Source organism: Poromitra crassiceps, assembly GCF_964638095.1.
Source record: "Poromitra crassiceps genome assembly, chromosome: 27".
Classification (NCBI taxonomy): Eukaryota; Metazoa; Chordata; class Actinopteri; order Beryciformes; family Melamphaidae; genus Poromitra; species Poromitra crassiceps.
In genome coordinates this window covers 5,555,068-5,577,571 of record NC_139650.1, presented here as the reverse complement: position 1 = coordinate 5,577,571, position 22,504 = coordinate 5,555,068, and the positions used below count along the sequence as shown (strand labels likewise).

The 22,504-nt window shown below is 43.0% G+C and overlaps 3 protein-coding genes across 3 annotated transcripts; 1 reads left to right on the top strand and 2 right to left on the bottom strand.

Moving 5' to 3' along the window:
- Positions 1–135: 135 nt before the first annotated feature.
- glt8d1 (glycosyltransferase 8 domain containing 1) lies at positions 136–6,782 on the bottom strand. The gene is made up of 9 exons (XM_083661896.1): positions 6,516–6,782; positions 5,446–5,544; positions 5,036–5,255; positions 4,778–4,895; positions 4,589–4,673; positions 4,273–4,385; positions 2,718–2,884; positions 2,443–2,555; positions 136–1,557 (listed from the first exon to the last, which is right to left on the bottom strand). Exons 1-9 carry the CDS (start codon positions 6,529–6,531, stop codon positions 1,373–1,375), a joined length of 1,116 nt encoding a protein of 371 aa, XP_083518022.1. The 5' UTR covers positions 6,532–6,782; the 3' UTR covers positions 136–1,372.
- A 468-nt stretch (positions 6,783–7,250) lies between these two features.
- On the top strand, positions 7,251–8,723 carry spcs1 (signal peptidase complex subunit 1). The gene is made up of 4 exons (XM_083661909.1): positions 7,251–7,360; positions 7,930–7,989; positions 8,109–8,195; positions 8,417–8,723. The coding sequence occupies exons 1-4, from the start codon at positions 7,325–7,327 to the stop codon at positions 8,540–8,542; spliced, it is 309 nt and encodes a 102-aa protein (XP_083518035.1). The 5' UTR covers positions 7,251–7,324; the 3' UTR covers positions 8,543–8,723.
- Positions 8,724–10,820: 2,097 nt separating this feature from the next.
- On the bottom strand, positions 10,821–21,983 carry nek4 (NIMA-related kinase 4). Its single transcript, XM_083661976.1, has 15 exons — positions 21,855–21,983; positions 21,569–21,766; positions 20,961–21,068; positions 20,415–20,569; positions 20,023–20,167; positions 18,882–19,559; positions 18,377–18,433; positions 18,062–18,232; positions 17,019–17,150; positions 15,922–15,985; positions 14,701–14,813; positions 13,850–13,941; positions 13,302–13,480; positions 13,065–13,198; positions 10,821–11,072 (listed from the first exon to the last, which is right to left on the bottom strand). The coding sequence occupies exons 1-15, from the start codon at positions 21,966–21,968 to the stop codon at positions 10,974–10,976; spliced, it is 2,439 nt and encodes an 812-aa protein (XP_083518102.1). The 5' UTR covers positions 21,969–21,983; the 3' UTR covers positions 10,821–10,973.
- Between the last annotated feature and the right edge of the window lie 521 nt (positions 21,984–22,504).

Sequence of the window (22,504 nt, the reverse complement as noted above, 5' to 3'; positions counted from 1 at the left end):
ATCTTAATGGAACTGGAGACAACCTTAGACGTTCTGAGTCATGAAAAATAGGCCATGCAGTGAAATACATTTGAGATCAATTTGAAAATGGCACGAGTTTTTAACGAGAAATATTTTTTTATTTCATCTTCTATACAAAAGGATGACAAATATTTACACCAGCAACTTAAATGCCTTGTAAAAAGTACAAAAATCCTGACAATTAAGGATAAAGCATGAAACTATGCAACATACATCATGTTATTCACTTTTCATATCAAACTTAAAAACCACAGCAAAAATTCAGACGAAGTGGAAACGTGCACTGCAAGAGTTCAGCTTGACGGGCAAAACCGTATCGGATTGTGTGTTCATTGGACTTTCCCGTTAGCTGGGGGCGATTCAAACCCAAATTGATTAAATTTACATGCAGGGTGTAACTGTTCAACTGACTGCAGTTAGTGTGAGAGCTACATTGGATTCTGCTTAATGTACAGAAAATCACGATGATTCTTATGCCGCCACCTGTCAATAGCCATGGTCAGAGGCAGCAAATTGTTACTGCGCACATGAAAGAATTGATTAAGTGCAGACAATTCCTGCAAAATGTAAAATATACTGAAATACGATTAAGCTTATGTGCAATGTTTTAATATGTATTGAAAAATGTGTTCCACAAAAAGTATTGTAGTGAGGTCATATCAGGCATATATATGGCTATCTGCTAAAGAATCTTGCACTGAACTGAACCTTTTTAAACCAGCTGAAATGTTCAGTCAGGCTTGGGCCAAACTGCTCCTTTATGGTTGAGGTAATCGTATTTATACAAAATTTTGTTTGCGAATGAAAGAAAATCAGTTGTGTTATTATTTATTAATAAGCTGCATGTAAACATACTCAATGACCCCACTGATTCTCTGAAGAATGTTGGCATAAGTTGGTTTAAGCACATGTTGGTCACAGGTATAGGTCAATCATATTGCCTCTCTGATCATATGCAAGGAAATTAGCCAAAACAAGCTGCTTTTGAGCAGGTTTTGTACATTAAAATCTTTGGAGAAGCACAGACTGTAACAATTTCAAGGCCATCTGTCTCTACCATCGCAAGTCTACAATAAATACATCACTGTCTCACAGGTAGGAAAAAAACATGAATGTGTTCAAGGCAATGTGGGAATACACACAGGTCTACGTGTCAGAAGGATGTTAGAAGTGAAACACAGGCTTGGTGAGTGAACCTGCTTCGCATCATACGTGTGTTTGTTCCTGAGACGTCAAGAGGCGTGGTGGGCCTACGGGGCTGGCTTGGCTTGGCTGGTCCAGGGTTCGAGGCGTGGGCCTACAGGACTGGCTTGGCTGGTCCAGGGTTCGTGTCTTGATACTCATTTTGCATCTATTCGTCTCCCGGGTGTCTTCGCACTGGATGAAATTTGCCCGTGGGGTCTGGAACGAACCACTTCTCCCACAGGTCCGAAAAGGAGGACGTCCTGCCCCAAGGCTTATAGTGTCCGTTCCAGTGGAGGAGTTTTGCAGCTTTCACAAACTGGGGGGAGTAGCGGTTTCCAGCACCTGTACTACCTTCAAAACAACACATTTCCCGTCATTTGCCATTTTGTTTTCTTTGGCTTGAATTGCATACTATTGTGAGAATTCCACTACTATATATTTAAATCGGGGTGGGCAACTGGCGGCCCCCCAACCTCACTCAATGTGGCCCCTGGGTCAATTTCCTTTTTCTTTTCTTTTTTTACAAGGCGGACGTTTTTGGTTAGCCTAGGTTAGACCACCCAAATCTGTGTTTTTATTTGACTGTACATGCCAGAACCTGGCGCTAATGGTGTTAGCATTGTCCATCCACACACTGTTTAACATTAGCATTTGAGCTAACGCTTGTAACAAACTATAGCCTATCCAGGATGCACATTGCACATGCAACATTACTCATCTGATTAATATGACATAATTTGGGTGATGTACCCCATCAAATTGCTGTAGCGGGCTGTTTTAAAGCTAGAGCAAAGTTTTGGTGTCATCTGAATGGAAGAATTACTAAATTTGAATATGAAAAATATAAATGGTGATATAATAAACTTTGATTACCAGTCCTTTTCATCAAATTAGTAGCTATAATTGGGAGTGATGGTGTTACAGTAGGCTACTGGTGGAAGTGCACGGTCACAATCTGGCCCTCTGGTACCGAGGACATGTTTTTGTGGCCCTCTCTATCATCAAAGTTGCCCATCCCTGATTTAAATGTCCCTACGGACTCCTCAGTTCTACTAACTGCTTTGTGAATGAGCATGAATAGAAGAAAGTCTGCGATGGATGAATCTAATCTAAGACAGACCTCCCAATTAACGAGTCTACTGGTCATGTGACCGTTGCATTTACAGCTGATTGTTAATTTGAAAAAAAGCCTTCCCATTATTTCCGGTCTGTCGTCAGTAAGTAACCAGTACTTACCAAGGTGCCTGACGTGCCACATGGGGTCAATGGCGGAGTGATGTTTGTAGAAGACGATGAGGAGAGGAGGGGTGGTGATGCTGTCTGCCAGTGTCTGACTGTACAGATCCTCCCTGCAGTGACCAATTACAGTACAAACAGTTACACAGAATGCAACAGAAAACGCCTCCATGATTCTGATTCTGCCTTCAGCTGAGCAGGAAAAGCTGCCTCTTTTGCTTCTGTCTGGCTCAATCCTGTTCACCCCTCATTTCAACACAGTGTGACGGACTCACTGAGCATTCAGCTCCATCCAGCGCTCCAGCTGCCCGGTGATGTTCTGGTTCTTCCACTCCGTCATGTTGGCGATGATGACGCCCGGGTTGAAGGAGCATGTGTTGGCCCTCATCCCCAGCTTCTTGATAGCCTCCTTCTTGAAGTCCAGGAAACCGATGTAGTTATTCTATTGGGAAAGATGCCTTGATTTAGTTCACTGTGATCTAATAGGGAGGGACCTCCCTTCAAGGAAAACTTATGCATGAACAGTCTTGACGTTCAAGGCGTCCCAGGAGTTATGTTTCGTAGATTAACTGATGGGGAGAAAACGTATCGATTATAATTGTGATAATACTGAAGAAATGATCCGAATTTTTCATCTTGAGAGAATAAGATATGCTTTGCTTTGAGAGACTTGGTCAGTTTGATAAGACTTGGCATCCCCTCCTCTGATATCATCATTGAAGCTAGATAGCTCAGGTCAAGGCTTGAGCTATGTATGGGAAACAGGCAGCAAGCTCTTGGTTTGACAGAGGAAGCTGGAGTTCCTCGTAATGGACAAGCCCGTCTTTTTATTGTCACACGAACACCACAACACATGCATGCGGCCACAACACACTCATGCTGACGGTGGCCGGTGAAAAGTGTCCTCTGCATTTAACCCATCCAGGCATGTCCTTTCCTCCGGGGGGGCAGGCCAGGAGCAGTGGTCGCTTTCTCGTACAGCGCCCGGGGACCAACTTCGGGTGTTGTCGTCACTGGTCGGATGACGATGACGATCTGATCTTCTGCATGTTTTTAGTGGGGGAATTATATACGGAGGAACCCCCTGGGGGAGCACGGGGAGAACATGCAAACTCCACACAGAGAGAAAGGCCCTTACGACGAGATACCCCACCTGGGCAGTAGGCACTGAAGATATGGGGGGGAACACAACCACAGTGTCCCAGGCGAGAATCGAACTCAGGACCTTCTGACTGTGAGGCGACAGCTCTACCACTGAGCCACCGTGCCCCGGATGGCCACTTGAGACTGGCTCCAAAAGGGAGTCGTTCCCCGTTCACCCCCCATTTTATAATGCCCGTCTTCACAACAGCATTAAGCATGTTTACAGCCTGGCTAAAAACACAGTTTTGGTCTATATAGCTAATTTCACTTTTCATAACAGCTGTATGGGAGGTGAATTTTGTATATACTGTAACTCACCCGTTTAGAGTAAAATAGGCGATAGGAAAGACTATTTTGGGGGTGATTGACAGGTTGCCTGTCCAGTGATTGCGCAGCTTGCCGATCACAGACCAGTAGCAGGCAGAGCAGCGGCTCTGGGAAAACCCCTGGTCTCGTGCAGACTCGCGCGAGCTGCACAAGAACCCCAAGATGGCGACGGCCAAACTAGGCTTCCAAACAGGAGTCCAAAAAGCAATGGCCGACGTCACGCTGACTCTGTCCATATTTCTAGATGGTCTATGATGGGAAAACAGCCCTATAATGACCTGGATCTGTGCAGAGCTAAGAGGTGCATCTATAATGACCTGGATCTGTGCAGAGCTAAGAGGTGCATACATAGACACACACCTGATTTCCAGCCCCTCGAACAAAGCCCTTGGCAGATGCCGAGTCACAGTCATCCGAGAAAGCAGCGGCATGCCCTGGTTTCAGGCTGGTTTCATAAAGCTCCTGGATATCTCCTGGGACCAAACACAACAGTCAACATCAAGTCATCATGTTCTTCCTTAGAGACTGGAGGTTTTCTCTTACTACCGTAAAGTTATGGAGAGAAATGGTGCATGGAAACAATATTTCCTGAGTGAACAGGAGCAGTTAACTTCAAAAACACTGAATCTTTATTTGGTCCATCCATAGCCAAAGAAACACATCTGTCATATCTTACCTTGTACAATGACGTCATCATCTAAATAGATGGCTTTCTCTGCATCAGGTATGTATATAGGCAAATAGAACCTAGCAAAAGTCAACTGAAAAACAAAGCGTTTGAAAGAAGGTGTCAGACACAGAAGCAGGTAGAGTATGCGTTACTATACTATTTGTTCTGAGCTAGTGTAGTATTATGTTCTCCTACCGGTTTTACTGTCTCCAGGCTTTTGGGGTCCTTGGACATCTTTCCATTGAGGGTCTCAGGCTTGAAAACAATGATCTTATATTTAACATTTTTTAGCGTCGACTTACTCAGCCACACACTGTTGATCAAAAAAGGGGGAGGAAGTTACCTGAGATGATGCAATTACAGCTGACAATTTCACAAACGCTCGTGCGATGCACCTGAGACAATGCTATTGTGTGAATGTAGCACTACAGGTTTTCCCATTGACGTTCTTACTTCAGATGATCCACTGTGTCATTCAGAGTCACTATGTTGAAGACGACATTGGATTTGCTATTCTGGTAGATGCTGTTCATGGCGGCCACCACAGCCCCCAGCCTCTCCTCAGCAGCAGTGATGACCACAGGGATTTCCTCTCCGGTCCTCGCCGCCGACTCCAGTCTGAGGTCCGGAGACAACTCAGCCTCGAAGGGAAGAATCACCCCCGGCACTGCATCTGGAAACACATGTTCTTCAGGACCTCACTCGCTTCTACAATCTACATTAGCATATATGTCTGATCATGTGCACAATAACATAGGCTACCACATAATATGTGGCATATTATGCTCAATAATGTGTCAACTTCACATCTATCTAGGTACAAACAACTGACAGCTGGAGGTCATGTACCAAGATGAACATACCAGGGTTTTCTCTCTGTAAAAAGTCATTGAGGTTTAGGAGATTTCGTTGAACTATGATGAGGAAGGCCACAGCCAGCAGCACCAGAATGACCACGTTTACTGAAATAGACAATGAAGAACACATCGGATTATGGATGAAACAATCACCAGAATACCGGTTATCCCCGTAAGCTTTCCCTGTAATAGCCTACCGTGCCCACGATATTTTGTGCAACTAGGGATCTTGCGCGCTCGATTCCTAGGCTCGGCCGCTGCGCGGCCTGGCCCGTCCTGCAGCTCACCGAACTGGCCCTGGAGCTCACCAAGCTGGCCCTGCAGCTCGCATTCGCAGCTCGGCCGCTGCACGGCCTTGCCCGCAGCTTGGGTGCTGTGGCCAATGAGACCAGCATCACTGATTATTTATGTCAGATTTATGACATCACTGATGTCACAGTGGGATTTATGACATCACTGATGATGTCACAGTGGGATTTAAGACATCACGAATGATGTCACAGTGGGATTTATGACATCACAGTGCGACAATCACAGTGGGACAGAGAAACAAACAAACAGACAGAGCCCCAGCTCCCATTTATATACTGATGATGAATCATGGCACTGCAGTGCACACCACTACAAATAAGTTCATAATGGAGGAGTCTTGTGTAAACATTCTCATATTAGTTTCAGTTTCAGTTCAATAAAGCATTATTTTTTCTTCAAAGCAAAATACGTGTTTGTTTGGACCCCGATGGGCCATAATATGTTTCATTAAAAGAGTGAAACAGTATACCGTGGTGTTTTGGTAGATACCGTGCTGTGAAATCATTGCATCCCAAGATACAGGGCAACGATCTGGGGATTGTGAAAGCGGAAAATATAACTGATGCCCGACGACTCAATGCACTTTTGTTCCCCCATTTGCACTTGCTCTTCCTACTGTTGCCCACATACACTGTACAAAATATTGCCTGGTGTAGGCAACATTGTATCTAAACTAGACGTACAGTATGTTATAGTTGCAACTTGCAAGTTCCATGATCGATCAAAAAGCAACTGTAGTAGCGATTTCATCCAAATGACCTCACCTCTCCTCAATGTCATGATAACGCCCTCATCCGTCCCTCCAGCAGGTCTGCGGAAAATCAATATAAAGCAGGCAGAAATGTGAAAGATGTGTAAGGCACGAGATGCTTGCTACTAGCTGGCAAATAGAGTGATGTGTGAAGTCAAAATGCTGCTGCACCACTGCGTGGCGATTGCATAAACACACAACAAGGCTGTCTGCAAACTCCTGAACTCCGTTCTACCTCCATTCAATGGAAAGGAATCGCACGCATATGTTAATTTATACTTTCCGCAATACACGTACAAGAACAACCCATACAGTTAACAACAATTACGCTAAAGCCAAAGTGCCAACTCAACATCAACAAGTTCTCCGTTACCTGGCTGGAATGTTCCTAATATATGCCTATGTGTTTGCCTGATTGTAAAATGTGATTATCCAGTCGTTTTCCGTATCCAGATAATCAGATCATGTTTGCATCGCATCAACATTTTAAAACGTTTTAATTGGGGCCAATCCAAGCCAAAAACGGCATAGATAACATGTAATATGCGATGTATTTTGACTGGCGGACAGTTCAAGCCTCTAATAATCCCCGTTTCCACTAACTGCAAACCATCAAGTCAGTTGAATAGATGTCATTTTAGCCCCTTCAGCCAATCCCTATACTCTTTAGCTCTGTCTATCTGCACACGTTCCTGAAGTTATGGCGCTCTGGACTTGCCGTACGGGTCCTCCACAGCACTACGTTGCGTTTTGAAACAGGAAGTCAATCATACTTCGGTTTGGACCATTATTTCAGCTCAGTTGTTTACCTAAGATAGAAATATGTTGTCTATATTCAACACCATTCCAACGCATATGGTAAGACAAAGACAAGGTTAATTCATTGAATGTACAAAACAAAATGTATTTTGTTTAAATGCTCTTTTACTGCTTATCTCAGTGAGATAGCTATGCTTGCTAACATGCTTATCCGTCTTGTTTCATTACTTTCATAGTTACCGTTAATGCTAACGCTACTGATCAGATTGATAACAGTTTCTCTGGTATTCCATCCATGTTTTGCTCATACAGCCGACGCCTGTCGCCTGCTTTGCATCATGCTCCATAATCAGTGAAACTGGTCCATAATGTTGATTGATTGATTGATTGATAGGTTACATGTATCAGTCACAATATGGACTCTATAACGCTACATGTAGGGTTCCCACGGGTCCTTGAGATCATTTAAAGTTTGTGAATTTGACAGATAAACCAAGGCCTTGAACGTTTTTGTGCAAGAATATCAAAGTTGTTTAACAGCACAGTAACGTTATGCTGTGATTGTCAGTGAAAACACAGCTGTCAGGCCAACTTTCACTATTTATCTTAACGTTAACTTATTGCCCTGCTGTCATTGTATGTGCTTTCCCGGTCACTGTCTGTCACAGGATTATAAAGGCCAGAAGCTGGCTGAACAGATTTTCCAAGGAATAATACTCGTCTCAGCGGTAACTATGCCTAACTTGATTCAAAACATCCCACTAGAATTGGCATTGAACGTTTAACCCCATAATATTCAGCTAACTGCTCACTGATATACCATACTATCATCTTACTGTCTTTGCAGGTGATTGGATTTGCATATGGTCTGGTCATTGAGCAGTTTGGGTGGACAGTGTATATAGTACTGGCTGGTTTTGCGGTGTCCTGTGTGGTAAGTTATTTTACTTTGTATTGTTCTCTGTCTTACTGTGTACTATTAGACCAGCACAGCTCAACATCATGCATGAATTGAGATCATAAAAAAAAGCTCCTAATATAAAAACGACTCGATCTCTCCTGTTAATATTTCTGGGCTGAGCAAGTTCGATGTATGTGGTGGTTGCCCAGAAAGTATCGCATACTAAATGATATCTTACTCCCCCCTGCTTTTAGTTGACCCTGCCCCCATGGCCAATGTACAGAAAGAGCCCTCTGCAGTGGCAGCCGGCCCTACCAGAGAGCAGTGGGGAACCCAGCCAAAAACCTCAGGAAAGCCTCAAGAAGAAGAAGCACAAGTAACTCGGAACCAACCCTACCCAGTTGCCAATACATCCCGTTTATAATGGAAGTTCTTTTGAATTCTGTCTCACAAATTTCACATCAGAAGCATTTAAAAGGATAACTTTGTTACATTGTTTGTCAGTCAGTGGTGGAAAAACTTGTCCAATAAACATCCAATAATGTGTATGTTTATAATTGAGATGTTTAGTTTGTTTGTTTATTTTCTTTTTTCCTCAAGGTTTATTGAGAATATAGCATGAGTTGGGAGATTATCAGTACAATGAGACATTCCTGCTTGTCTTTTGTTTGTCTTGTTCTAGCTCTCAACATTATGGAAAATAAGTGTAAACAAAGAGAAATAAACACATTTTGCATTTATTAGAAACATTCTACTGTAAATATGTATCTACAATACATGATCTACATTCACTTCTGTGTAGGAAAATACAAAAACGCAACACAAATGAGCTCTAGCGTCTTTTGAAGATACAGTATAGGTACAATTCTTGATATTCTGGTGTACATTACTTGTACAAACCAACTAGTACTCCACTACAGCAAGTACAATGACAACTAGTCAGTTTTAAAATCATTCATAATCTTGCATAGGTAAGTTATAATTGCTATTTTATGTATTTGTGCTGAAAATGAGGCACACACATTTTCTAAACAGATATTTACATATTGTCTGTACAAAATCAGCACATATGGGGGATTTTCCCATGACAAAACTTCGGTGAGAATTTGTGCACAAGAAAGTTATGGTAATTGTGAGCAATGTTGCATTGGCTTGAATCCTGTGCAACAACATCAAAGACAGATTTATTTTTTAAAGATGAGGGAGAGGGGATATTTTTACTTGTGTGTGAACAGGGTTTCTGTGAAAGGGGTGCGGCCATGATTTGTGCTTCAGAGAAGAACAGACAGCCAATCCCAGCACAGTTTCAGACAAGGGCAGGGACTTTATAGTAATTAGTACAATTTATGGACACAGGCCCACAGTGCTGAGCCCACCCCCGACTGTCAAAACTAAATGGAACTTGGGTGCAGAAAAAGTCTTGGAGAGCACACAGTGGGTGAGGAGCAGACTGGGCCATATCTTGCATTTAAAGTCGAACTGAACCCGTTCGTCACGTGCATATGAGTCCGTTTCAGACTGAAAACATAGTTTGTCTAAGATGACAGGTTGAGAGGTGGGTCATAGTATCATGCCGATGATTTTATTTGACAATTCTGGGGACTGGATTGGGCTTTGGCCAATCCTGGCGTGTTCCGCCTCCAAATCGAGTGGGATTCAGTGTGTTGTGGCGCTCCCCTCGGGAAGAGCCTTTTGACGGGAGGTTAGTGGCTGAGTGGAGCTCAGCGAGCCGCAGGCAGCCAGCTGCCTTCGTGTTGCCGAGCGGAGAGTGCAACACGTCGGCCTGGAATCTCCGAAGTGCGACCCCCGACAACCAAGCTCTCGGATGCGCCGCGCGCCATTATCGCTGCTGTAACGATACGATATCCCTGGAATGCGCGTTTTAACGAGCCAGTTACATTTCTTTGCATTCTTAGAGATTATAGTTTTTGTTTGTTGTTCATGTTTCTAACAATTGGTCAAGTTAGTAGTAGTTAGTTTATGGGATAGAAATTTTGCCAGATGACAGGCACTAGGCGCCATTTTCTACTTCATTTGGAAGAGAAAATTATCCTGAAATTAAGATTTGATTGACAGCTTCATGTCGTGATATAATTGGTTGAAATGGGGTAGAAATTTGATAGTACTAGGTGACGTCGGCAAACTGTACATTACTGTTATCAATGAAATCTTTTGATGTGAAAAAGTGTGAAAAACAAAAGAAATTAGATTTTTGTGATTTGTTTTGCATACATTATTAAATAGGTGCACTGCATACCCAGGTATTTGAACTAAAAGAAAATAAAAGTCATTTTTGGGTTCAGCTCGACTTTAAGTCTAGAAACTAGCAAAGATTTGCTTGGGTGTGTAAGATACTGTATGGCCCTTTGTGTGCTCCTTCAGGTTGTGTGTGCGCGATCGCGTATGGATTTCTACTGGAGTGTTGCTCTCAAAGACAAAGATCCCTCCCTATAGACGGTTTTCACCAGAGCGCAACCCCACAGCACTTCCTTTTTCTCAGCATTCGGCAAACTGCAGAAATATTCACTCGACATCGTTACTTTTGTTTTCGCTGCTCAGCTGTATAGACGGTTTTCACGGAATGGTCAGTCCTGCACTTGAATGTTTTTTTTTCTTTTATGTCCATAGCAAACACTGCAACAGGAAGTGAGCGGGGGTTCAATTTAGAATGTTTTTGTTGTCAAGTTAAAACCGTCTATAAGCACGTGGCAATGATATTTCCTCGCATGTTCTCAGTTATCCTTGCGAGTGTTGTCATTGGAATGCCGTCACAGGCTAATGCCTGGGTGGGTACAGTATATACAGCGTTTTCTACACTTTAAACGCGACGTCCTCAAAGAATTTCAGCTGCCTCACCATCACAGCATAGGCTTGGTACTTCTCCTCTCCCATTCGATCCCGAAGGCACAGCTGCAGTGTGAGAGAGGAAGATTCCCGATGAGATCACTATGGTCACAAAACACTGATTTACCTCCACTTCAACTGGGGTTTGCACTTTTCAGACAATTAGAATCAGTGTTGGGCAAGTTACTTTCAAAATGTAATATACTACATATTACTAGTTACTTTCGTTTGCAAGTAATAAGTTACTTTACAATATTACTGTCTGTGTAGAGTAACTCATTACTTATTACACTACTTTTGCATTACTTTCACCAAGAATAACTGCAGAGGCAGAAAGACATCGCCGCCCGGGAACCATCCCGAAAAATAATTTCAAGTGTCTTGAAGTGTAAAGTGTCCAAAATTCTAAATGTTATCCTTTTCCTTTGTTATTGTCATCTATAGTGGGTTTTTTGTGTGTGCATAAAAACACACAATTTGATTAGGAAATGATTGTATCTATTTGAAATATATGCTTTGATTAAAAGAAAGTAACTCAATTTGTAACTTGTGTTACTTGACAAAGTAACTAGTATAATATTACTGAAATCCTATTGGTAATAAGTTACATTACTGAGTTACTGCTAAAAGTAATATATTACATGTAATATGTTACTTTTGTAATGAGTTACCCCAACACTGATTAGAATCCATTGTGCTGCTTGTGAAAGGACTTCGCACGGTGCTCTTGATTTATGAAAAGAGCACACACTGTGATCATACAGTCTGATCTAAATATGAATGCATCATTTTAAACTTGATCACACCAGTGAGGTTAATCTCATGGTCTCATTATGTATTATCTATTGAAACAGTTCTTTGCATGTTACATAGGCAATTAGAAAATAAGACAGCATGTATTAATCGTGGCTTACAGAAATTAATATGAAGGGGAAAAAAAGCTGCCCTTAAATGTAATGAAAGAAATGAGTGTGCTAGCATGTACTTCAAAATGCACTGTATACTGTACATACATAGTAGGGATGTACCGATATATCTGTCGTATATCGGTATTGGCCGATATTGGCCTTGTTGACTGCAATCAGCCTATCAAAAAGAAGCTGGCATTCACCGATTGCAGTGGCTGACCCTGTCATTTGGGGCACATCACTCTGCCTCACGCACCTATTAAGTACTGAAAAATTCTTCTCATTGAGTAGGTAGGTAAAATAGGATAAAACAGTTCAGTTATTTGTTTATATTTATTTGTCTCGCTGTCACAAAATGGGTAATAAAAAATATCCAAATTAAGCCACTTAAATGACATTTCTCAAGTAAACCGTGACAAGTTTCTTGCATCATGCCACCCTTGAACTTGTGTTGTCCGTTAATGAGGATGAGTATACAGCATTAGCCTAGGTGTGATGCTGATGATGTCTCATGTGTTTTACGTGTTTGGTAGGGATGGGCATCGAATTTCCGAATAATCGTTATTATCAAGGTCGACTTTTATTATTGAAAGTAGAAATTCGAAAATATATATATATTTTTTTTGTGAGTGAAATGTTGCATTGTCTCCCCTGATTCTAAGTACCGGTATAGTCGAATCGCTTGGTTTGAGCAAGTAAAACAATTTTTATAAGCATTTTAAGCAAGGTTTATGGAAAAATGAATGGCGGATGAAATCCCATGAAGAGGGAGAGGGGGTGACCGTGGCACCCCTTTGGCACTCAGACCTGAGCCTACTAAATATTTAATGAACCACTCATGATTGTCAAAACTGTTTTTTATTTTCGAAAATGTCAATGTCATGTAACATGTTCTTTACTTCAGTGGTGCAATGCTTGTTTGAGCTAAAAATCCACAGCAGAAGCTTTTTCTATTAATTAATAAAGCCTTAGACTTAGAATCAGGGGAGACAATGCAACATTTCACAAAAAAAAAAAAAAAAAAAACATTTTTAATTTGTTTTACATTTTTATTTTTATTTTCGAATTTCGATTAAAAGTCGACTTTGGCCAGCGAATTTCGAATAGTGTTTTTGCTAGAAATGCCCATCCCTAGTGTTTGGTTCCCTACTTCTCGTTTGTCGTCGTCCTCCTCCTCCATTATTTCCAGCACTTTGTCCAGCAGCTTGACCCCCAGGCCCTTCACCACATCTGTCCTCAGGTGCTCGATGGCCCTCCGGATCTTGGCCGGGCCAGAGGTGGAGTCTGTCAGAGAGAAGAACATGTTCAACAGAAGAAAGCGCACCTGAGCGCATGACTGATTGATGACGACAGAAAATATTTTGGAGGGTATGGAAGTTCGTCGAACTTATTGGTAATTCGTTGATCGGTAAGTCGTCCGCTTCCTCTTGAGCCTTGCCATGAAGCACCAGGGTGTCCCTGTACTTCCTGTTCAGTTTGAACTCTGGCAGTGTGGTAGAGCCGTCCATTCGCAACGTTTGCGTCATCATCTGGACTAGATCCTGCATGTCGCTGGATTCACTCTTCCTGCAGAGAACCAATAAACACGTGAATCGTGGATTGCAAAGTTACATAGGTCAAGTAAAACAGGATTTCACGGCTGAATTGTTACGAATATCATGTAATGTGCCAGCTCTCTATGTTGGACTTGAGATTTCGAACAGTTTTAAACAATACGTGCACTGTGTGGTATCTCTATCTCATCTTCTTAAAAAAAAATACAACTACCGGTAATGCTTTCTAAACTAAACTTTCTACAAATGCTACTCTAGTCCTTTTAAAAAGTTTTAGCTGACATAGACTCTGATGCACAGTTGATTTCACTACTGTTGACAAAATGTGCTACTGTAAGTCACTTTGGATATAGCATCTGCTAAATGTATTGTATGCCCTCACCCTTCTCTGCCGTCGCCCTCTGAGCGCTCTGTGGAACTGGTGGATGAGTTGCATTCATCTTCGTCTGATCTTCGCCCCAGCAACCTATCCTGCTGTGTCAAAACACACCTCATTGTTTCCACAGGGATTATGACACAGACTTCTGTTTTTAATGCATAATTCATACATCAAACTAATGAGGTCTCATCCGGCTTATCAGGCTAATGGAGCTGAATAGTCACGTGACATTTCTTGCCCCGGAAGAGAGTTCCCCATTCATTTCTCCATAGACATTTTGAAAAATCCTTATATAACCAGTTTTAAGGCTGGAACACAGCTAACCCGTGACTTACTGAATCATGAGTGACCATAAAACATTTCAGTTGGAGCAAAAAACAAAACATGAAGACGAGGGGGGGGGGAATCGAGGTCACAGGTTGACTTGGTTCCAGCCTTAAAACTCGTTATATAAGGATTTTTCGAAATGTCTATGGCAAAATTATAAATTTAATATTGTAACGTTTCGGTCTCAGACCTTTCTGAGACCTTTTTGAGAAAGGTCTGAGACCGAAACGTTACAATATTAAATTTATAATTTTGCAAGTTTGGACAGTGTGTCGGGACTCTCTTTATTTTGTGTGAATTATATATCCTTGTCCTACGCACCTGCCCCGTAAGAGAGATGTGCGGAGTTTTTCCTTCAAATGTCTATGGAGAAATGAATGCGGAACTCTCTTCCGGGGCAAGAACTCTCACGTGACTGTTCAGGTCTATATCAAGTAATTTAAGCTTCATGCCATAATGCACCCTCCTTTTCATGATAGCATCACACACAGTTAGTGGTAGTATAAAGTCTTCTGGAGTGTTCATACCTTATTGTCGGCCTCAGTGAGAGAATCCGACACAGATCGGACAACCGAAGCATTGTGGTGCTCAGCCTTGGAGGAAGTGACATCATAAGACGCCCTTCTTACAGCACTAACACCTGTAGGGGGGGGGGGGGGGGGCAGAAAACTGTAGTGAGCAACCGAACAAAAAAATTATAATTATAGGACACCTACAATTTTCTTCTTTACAGATTTGTAATGCTAATTTGAAGAAAAATAAATTTACTCAGAGGCTTCTAAAAGAGATGCCCCCACATTTCACCTCCCGATATTCTGCCTTTTTCTGAATTTTGCACAGGCATTTACTTTTCTGCTTAATCATTCATTAAGATGAAGAAAAGTACCTCCAATATCCTTATAAAGTCTGCCAGTCATATGTTCAATATCCTTATAAAGTCTGCCAGTCATATTTTCAATATCCTTATAAAGTCTCCCAGTCATATGTTCAATATCCTTATAAAGTCTGCCAGTCATATTTTCAATATCCTTATAAAGTCTGCCAGTCATATGTTCAATATCCTTATAAAGTCTGCCAGTCATATTTTCAATATCCTTATAAAGTCTCCCAGTCATATGTTCAATATCCTTATAAAGTCTGCCAGTCATATTTTCAATATCCTTATAAAGTCTGCCAGTCATATTTTCAATATCCTTATAAAGTCTGCCAGTCATATTTTCCACCTGGTTCAAATCTACCTTATAAATGATGCAATTTGGCTTCTTTCTACTACTTGTATTTGCCAGTCCAACCCCCTTCCGCCCCCAGGTTTTTTTTCTCCCCAATTGTACTTGGCCAATTCCCCCCTGCTGTCCCGGTCGTTGCTCCGCCCCCTCTGCCAGACTTACACATGCTTCCTCCGATACATGTGCAGTCGCCAGCCGCTTCTTTTCACCTGACAGCGAGGGGTTTCACCGGCAGGACGCAGCGCATGAGAGAATCACGCTGTTCCCCCCAGTTCCCCTCCCCCCCGGAAGAGACGACCCGACCGACCAGAGGAAGCACTCTAGTGCAGCGACCAGGACTCATACCCCCATCGGCTTCCCACCCACAGACACGGCCAATCGTGCCTGGTTCTCCTGTCAGGTGCTGGAACTCTCCCTTAGGTGCTAAGTGCCACGGACCCCAATTAGAAATGTACTACAGTAGTTTAAATGATAAATGTACTCCCAATAGTTTAAATGAGAAAAAAGAATGAGAATGAGCACCCTGGCTGGGGCTCTCTTGGGACTGTCTCAGTCTTCTCCTCTCTCTGGCAGTCAGAGGGCGGTCCTGGAGATATAAAAAAAAAGATATTCACAATTTGTGTGATTGATCAACCTCAACTATTCATTTCAGCCATGTCCCTCAATTATTCACCATGAGCTCCAAACATATTTGAAGATTTATTTATTTGATTATTATTATGGTGAAAATCATTCATTCTAAGAGGCAATGGCAATAGCATTGTGTCAGTACAAGTGCCTACTGCTGTATTATACTGCTGCTGTTCCAGAAAGAAGGTCTGAAGAAGGTCGTGTGAGACGGAAACGTCAAGAAATAAATCTATCCGTCTGGGAGATATACATTCAGCAGTGTGCGGACTCTACTCTTTTTCTACGCCGTTACAGAAAAGACCCTTTGATTTGTTTTTCCGCGATGAATAGGTTTCATGACCCAAGTGCCCATGACGTCCATTAAGAGACAATAATCATTTCAAATAATGCATACAGTAGATGTCAAATTAGGCACTGACAAGCTTACGGTAATTCTCAAAGCGAAACACAGTAATGTAATGAAACAGTTAGGGGTGCACCGATCACGTTTTTTGCCACCGATCACCGATTGCCGATCGCCTATGGGAAATATCTGCCCAACCGATCATCGATTACCGATCACCGATATATAAACTCCTCAAAGAAAGTTTGGAAACGTTATTTTAGGTCGATTATTTCTCCCCTTTAATACCAATTGGCATTGTATTTTATATCGTTGGAAAGTCTGATTAGTGATAGGGCTTTTTTATTTTTAATTTTTTTTAATATAAAGAAATTGCCGATCGCCGATCGCATATTTGAGGTCAAAATCGGCCGATACAGATTGCTTGCCGATCGATCGGTGCGCCCCTAGAAACAGTATAATTGCCTGGAAGACCACCAACCAATATGATTAGTTGTTGTGGTTTAAAGATAGCAGAAATGTTACCATGGTCTATAAGTATTCTTCCCACACATAAAGTGTGTTTTTGGGCAGGGTGGAGAATTCAGAGCAATTGACATGGGTGTGTGCGGTAACATATCACAGAGTAGAGCAGCATTCTTCTCACCTGTGGCAGTGATAAGAAACCCTCCTGACAGGATGCAGCCACGGGGCTCCCTCTGCTCCTCCTCCTCCTCTCCTCCACGGCGATGACGCCAACAGGAGGGGGAGGCAAAGGCCTGCGAGCGGACACCTTGGACTAACAGAAGGCAAAACAACATACAACATCCCTGAGATGAATTCAATTCACCTCAATGATTCCTGTAGTTATTGTGCTGCCCTCCCCCGCACAATTTTTTTTTATTTACTGGCTAGCCAGTATTCTAATATAATGTAACTTTAAACATATTTAATAAAAAATTCATAGATGCAAACTGATGCTGTTTGAGATTCATTGAATTGAAATCTTATAATAAGGTTGACGTTGGGACGTCCGGGTAGTGTAGCGGTAGATTCCCTGCCTACCAACACGAGGGTCGCAGGCTCGCGCCCCCCTGTTACCTCCGGCTTGGTCGGGCGTCCATACAGACGCGATTGGCTGTGTCTGCGGGTGAGAAGCTGCCGGACTAGGGGTATGTGTCCTGGTCGCCGCACTAGCGCCTCCTCTGGTCGATCGGGGGGGCCTGTTCGGGGCGGAAGGGAACGGGTGGGAATAGCGTGATCCTCCCACGTGCTACGTCCTTCCTGATGAAGCTCCCCGCTGTCAGGTGAAAAGAAGCGACTGCCAACTGTGCATGTGTCGGAGGAAGCATGCTCTTTTCCCCCCTGATTTTTTCGCCCATTTTCTCCTCTACTGTACTTGGCCAATGAGCCCTCTTCGTCACAACAGTGCGGGAAAGCAAACGCAATACCACAAACTATTGTGACAATTAAAAAGAAGTTTCCTGAAATTGATGATCATTTTTCCACGTCATTTCATTCGCACAAAGCACAAGTTCTTAATATAATGTCAAATGCAATCCTATGACATCACTGGTTTTCTTTTGAGAAGTGTCTGTGTTTGTTGTTCTTATATTTTGATGTTAAAGCTAATGTGCCCCTCCTATCTGTGCACTTATAATCCTGCAAGTTCCTAAGTGTCAACTACTACTCGTGACTTCCTGATGCTACCTTGACCTTGTCCTGATCCCTGTGTACGCGTCTGGTGTCCCTCTGTCTGTGCTGCTGCTGCTGCTGCCAGACGGACGGGTCCAGTGAAACTGACGGGGCGGTCCGGGCTGCAGCGGACAGGCCCGTGTCGGCGGCGCCGGCTTGTAAGGCAGACTCCTGCTGAAGCGCGTCCTAAACACACACAATTCAATGACAGTCACTTGCCAGATTAAGCAAACCTTCACTTTGTGCCACCACATGTTGGCAATGTGATACAGTCTGCTTATGGGTTTTGTTCTGAGAAGTGATAACAGAATGGATCTTCTTAATTCTCACCGGTGATGCGGGAGGAGGAAACGGCTCTAATAGCTTCTCGGTGGATTCCAGGCTATCCTGCAAAGACAGGAGTTAGCACACATAAACATTTGACAATAGGGCTGGAGCAATATATCGATATAATATCGGCATCATGATATGAGACCAGATTGTCGTCTTCGATTTTGGATATCGTAACATCGTGATATGGCTGCATTACAGTAAACTGATGACATGTTCTGAACTTAACCAGACTGTTCTAAGCTGTTCTATTATTTACTTTACCCACTTACTCATTATATCCACATTAATAATGATTATTTATCAACAAGACATGCCACGCCGTTATTAGACTCGGAGAAAATATTGGACTTCATATAAAATACCGAAGATATATATTGTGTATCGCCATTCAGCCTAAAAATACCGAGATATGATTTTTGGTCCATATCGCCCAGCCTTAGACAAGAAGAAGGATGAATGTATTATAATGAAATAAAACGAGAAGTATCTCTCCATCACTTACTTGGATGTCTGAGGTAAGGCCTTGTGTTGGAGCTCCCTTGAGGAGGTTCACAGTGTCCATATTCACGTCCAAAACCTCCCTGACATCTTCTACACTGGGTTTGTATGCAGAGCTCTTCTCGGTGACACTGACAGCAGCAGCAGGATGTCTCTCAACTCCATGCTTTGGCATCTGCAGGCCAGCCTCTTTCAGTAACTCCATGGTATCATCCTTATCGTCCACATCCAACATCCGTTTCTCCACAAAGGAAGGAAAGCTATTCCCAGGGTCCGGCGTGGTCTGTGGACGAACACCTAACGATCCGTCGGATGGCCTCCTCTCCTCTCCTCTCCTCCTCCCAACACCTGATACCGGCTTGGGAGGGGGCGTGAGGGGGTCAGCAGGGGGAGAAGGATCTGGTTTCCCTCTTCCTTTCTTGTCTTCGGGCGCACCGCGAGTCACGGGTTCATTACCTGCCCAGTGGTTTGACACGACCGACTGGGGCCGCTGAACCTGTTTCTCCATCGGGTCCTTGTCCTCCTGTGGCTGGATATCAACATGAATGTTGCTGATGGTTGCCAGGGACACAATGCTGCCTTTGAGAGCGTCGGGTGACGGGGATTTGGGCGCTGGAGGTGTCTGGGCTGGAGGTTGGTCAGTGACACCATTCCAGTCCTTATGTTGTTGTGAAATCTCTTTCTGAAGATAGGGGAATAAAACAAAGACATATAAATAAACATAGACCGATGAGGAAACTTATTCAGAAATGGTTCTGCACGGGTTATATTTACACAATGCAACTTGAGAGTGCAACTTGACTTGAATTGGAATGAGGAAGTGTAACAGTGATGGGAAATGACATCAGGTGCTCATATGGGAACCTGTAACTTATTTCACATGAGCTACTGTGTGCTGGTGGTGGGGCCAGGTAGATTAGGCTATGTAGAATAGGTAGGCTGTTACGTCTTGCTCAAATCTGCTTTCGTGTCTTTTTCTATTCCTGATGTTTGTCCTATATTAACATCACTCTGTCTACGACCGATTGTTGATCAGTTAGATCCAGTTAGGCTCGTTCTCTGTATGGTCTTTGGGACATGCTTGTTGTGATAAAGGGCCATATGAATAGACATGCTTGAACTTGAGCTGTTCTCCATCCTCTCACCCGTCTCCCCCTGGCAGGCTGCTCAGGCAGGGGACTTAGCGGCAGCCTGTCGGCTTTTGGCTGAGGTGACACTACAGACGCTGCTCTGTTGCTCCTGCTGTCGCCGCCGACGCCCACAGCTTTCTTTCTTGATTTGGCAGTTTTCCTGGTGCGATGAACAGCCAAACAAACAGACGTGTAAGAGATCAATCACTTCTACTCAGTGCTAGCAATTAATTGTGGGAGAGGTGTGAGCAATGGAAGGGGGGGGGGGGGGGGGGGTAGAAATATAGAAATATATATCAGAGTATATAATAAATTCAAATTGAGAAAATAAGAACAACAGACATGAAATAATGAAAGAAATGAGAAAGAAATAAAAACAAATGCAGTTTGCTGCCAGTGCCACCTACTCTTTGGTGGCCTCAAGGAACATGGCAATTTGCCGCTTGATGTAGGGCTGTCGGAGGACGAGCTTGACGTCAGGCCGGTCCTCAGGTCTCTTGCACAGCATGCTCTTGATCAGTTCTCCCAGCTGGTGGTCGTACTTACTGGGCATCTGTGGCAACTGATGACAACACCAAGGGAGAACGTTACAGTAGAAATCGGTGTGAAACTACGATATTGCCCTAAATGAGGTTTCTAGATATTTAGGGGTGGACAAAAATAACATGCAGTCTTTTAGCTAGACAAGAATCAATGATTAAAAGCCTGATTCTGTGGAACTGCTGAGATGGAGATTGCTACGCTCACCGAGTGCTAAGTTCACAGCTTTCCTATGGTTACTTGGGACGAGGACATGAGGACTATTCTCAACCCCAGCCAAAAAGACAAAAGTCCCAGAACAATTTTGATATTGATTCTCTCCAAAATAGTCCGCTTCTCACTTCTCAGGGAGTCACTTTGAGAAATCTGTTGAAAAACTCATAATAAAAGCTGGAACTTGAGATGAAACCCACCTTTCCCTCTACAATGCGATACACCAGTGAGTTCATGTCCTTTGCATTGAAGGCATGTTTCAGCGTGGACATCTCGTACACACAGCATCCCAAGGCCCACACGTCCGACTGGGGAAAGATTAAATAAAAAATAATAGTACAGCTAATTTTTAAAGGAGCAGTTCACTGGAAAACAATGCTGATTTATGTTGCACATGATCTCACACATATCCGAACACTTTTGCAGACATTCATTTAATTTGATTATTTCACAGTTATTGAGAGTTTATTTGAGTAAAATTGATGGCAGTGATGTCATCGTAAGGTACTGAATCATTGGGTTGTATTGATTACAAGACATCACTGGCATCAACTTAACTCAAATCAACTCTTAATCACTGTAAAACTAAATGGGTGTGTCTGCAAAACTGTTACAGTTTTCAGATTATGTGCGAGATCATGTGCAAAAATAAATCAGCATTATTTTTCAGTGAAGGGCCCCTTTAAGTGATGCCTATTGCCATCGACACATACATACAGTACAATAATGTATGGTCTACACCACAGACTAATTGTATTCTATACGGATTCAAAAATCATGATATCAAGTAAGCGGATATTCCAAATACCTTGTGGTTATAAGGCTTATTAGAGAAGAGCTCTGGGCTCATGTAATAAGGCGTCCCTATCAGTGTGCTGGCCATATCATTCTGGTTCTCCAAGACCCGTGCGATGCCAAGGTCCCCCACTTTGATGATGTTGGTCTTTGTCAGGAAGATGTTCTGCGTTTTAAGGTCCCGGTGAAGGATGTGCTTCTCGTGCAGATACTACAAAGCCAAATCATAACAGTCAATCAGATATTGCCATATAAAAGACAGCGTCACGTTTTGACTTCTTTCGCAAATGACAACACACCTGGAGCGCCATAGCTATCTGGACAAACCACTCCACCACCTGCCTCTCAGGTAAGAGATCTCCCTTCTGCTGTTTGAGTCTGTGATAGAGGTCACCGCCTTCACAGAAGCCCATGACGATGTACAGCTGGCAGTCATCTCCTTCCCAGGACTCCCTGTACGTCACGATGTTGGGGTGCCGCAGCTGGGACAGAAGCTGTGCCTCCTGCTCTGCGGAACGGCGTTCCCGCTTGGAGGAGGTGGTCAAGTTCAGCTTCTTTATGACATACTGGCAAAAGCAAAGACACAGGCACATTCACCCTTCCTGGATTCGAGTTTTCAAGTTATAGGATTCATGTTTATTACGAGCATGAACAAATCCAGAAACCAGAAAACTTAAGACTCAAACCTAAAGGTCATCCATCATATGATACAAAATTTAGCGCTTTTCCTACATTAGGCCTATTGGCATTGAATTGGAGTCTGGTTATGTGCACACTGCACAGCAAAGAAATGATTGCTTTTCATACACAAATTAGCATTATTCTAGTGTGCTGCTTATTCTTAGGTGGGTGCTGAATGTTGTTTGTTGACAAGTGTTGACTTCCTATACCAGGGATTCCAATGATGCTTCCATGACACTCAAGTGCATATACTATCACTTGTGTGTAT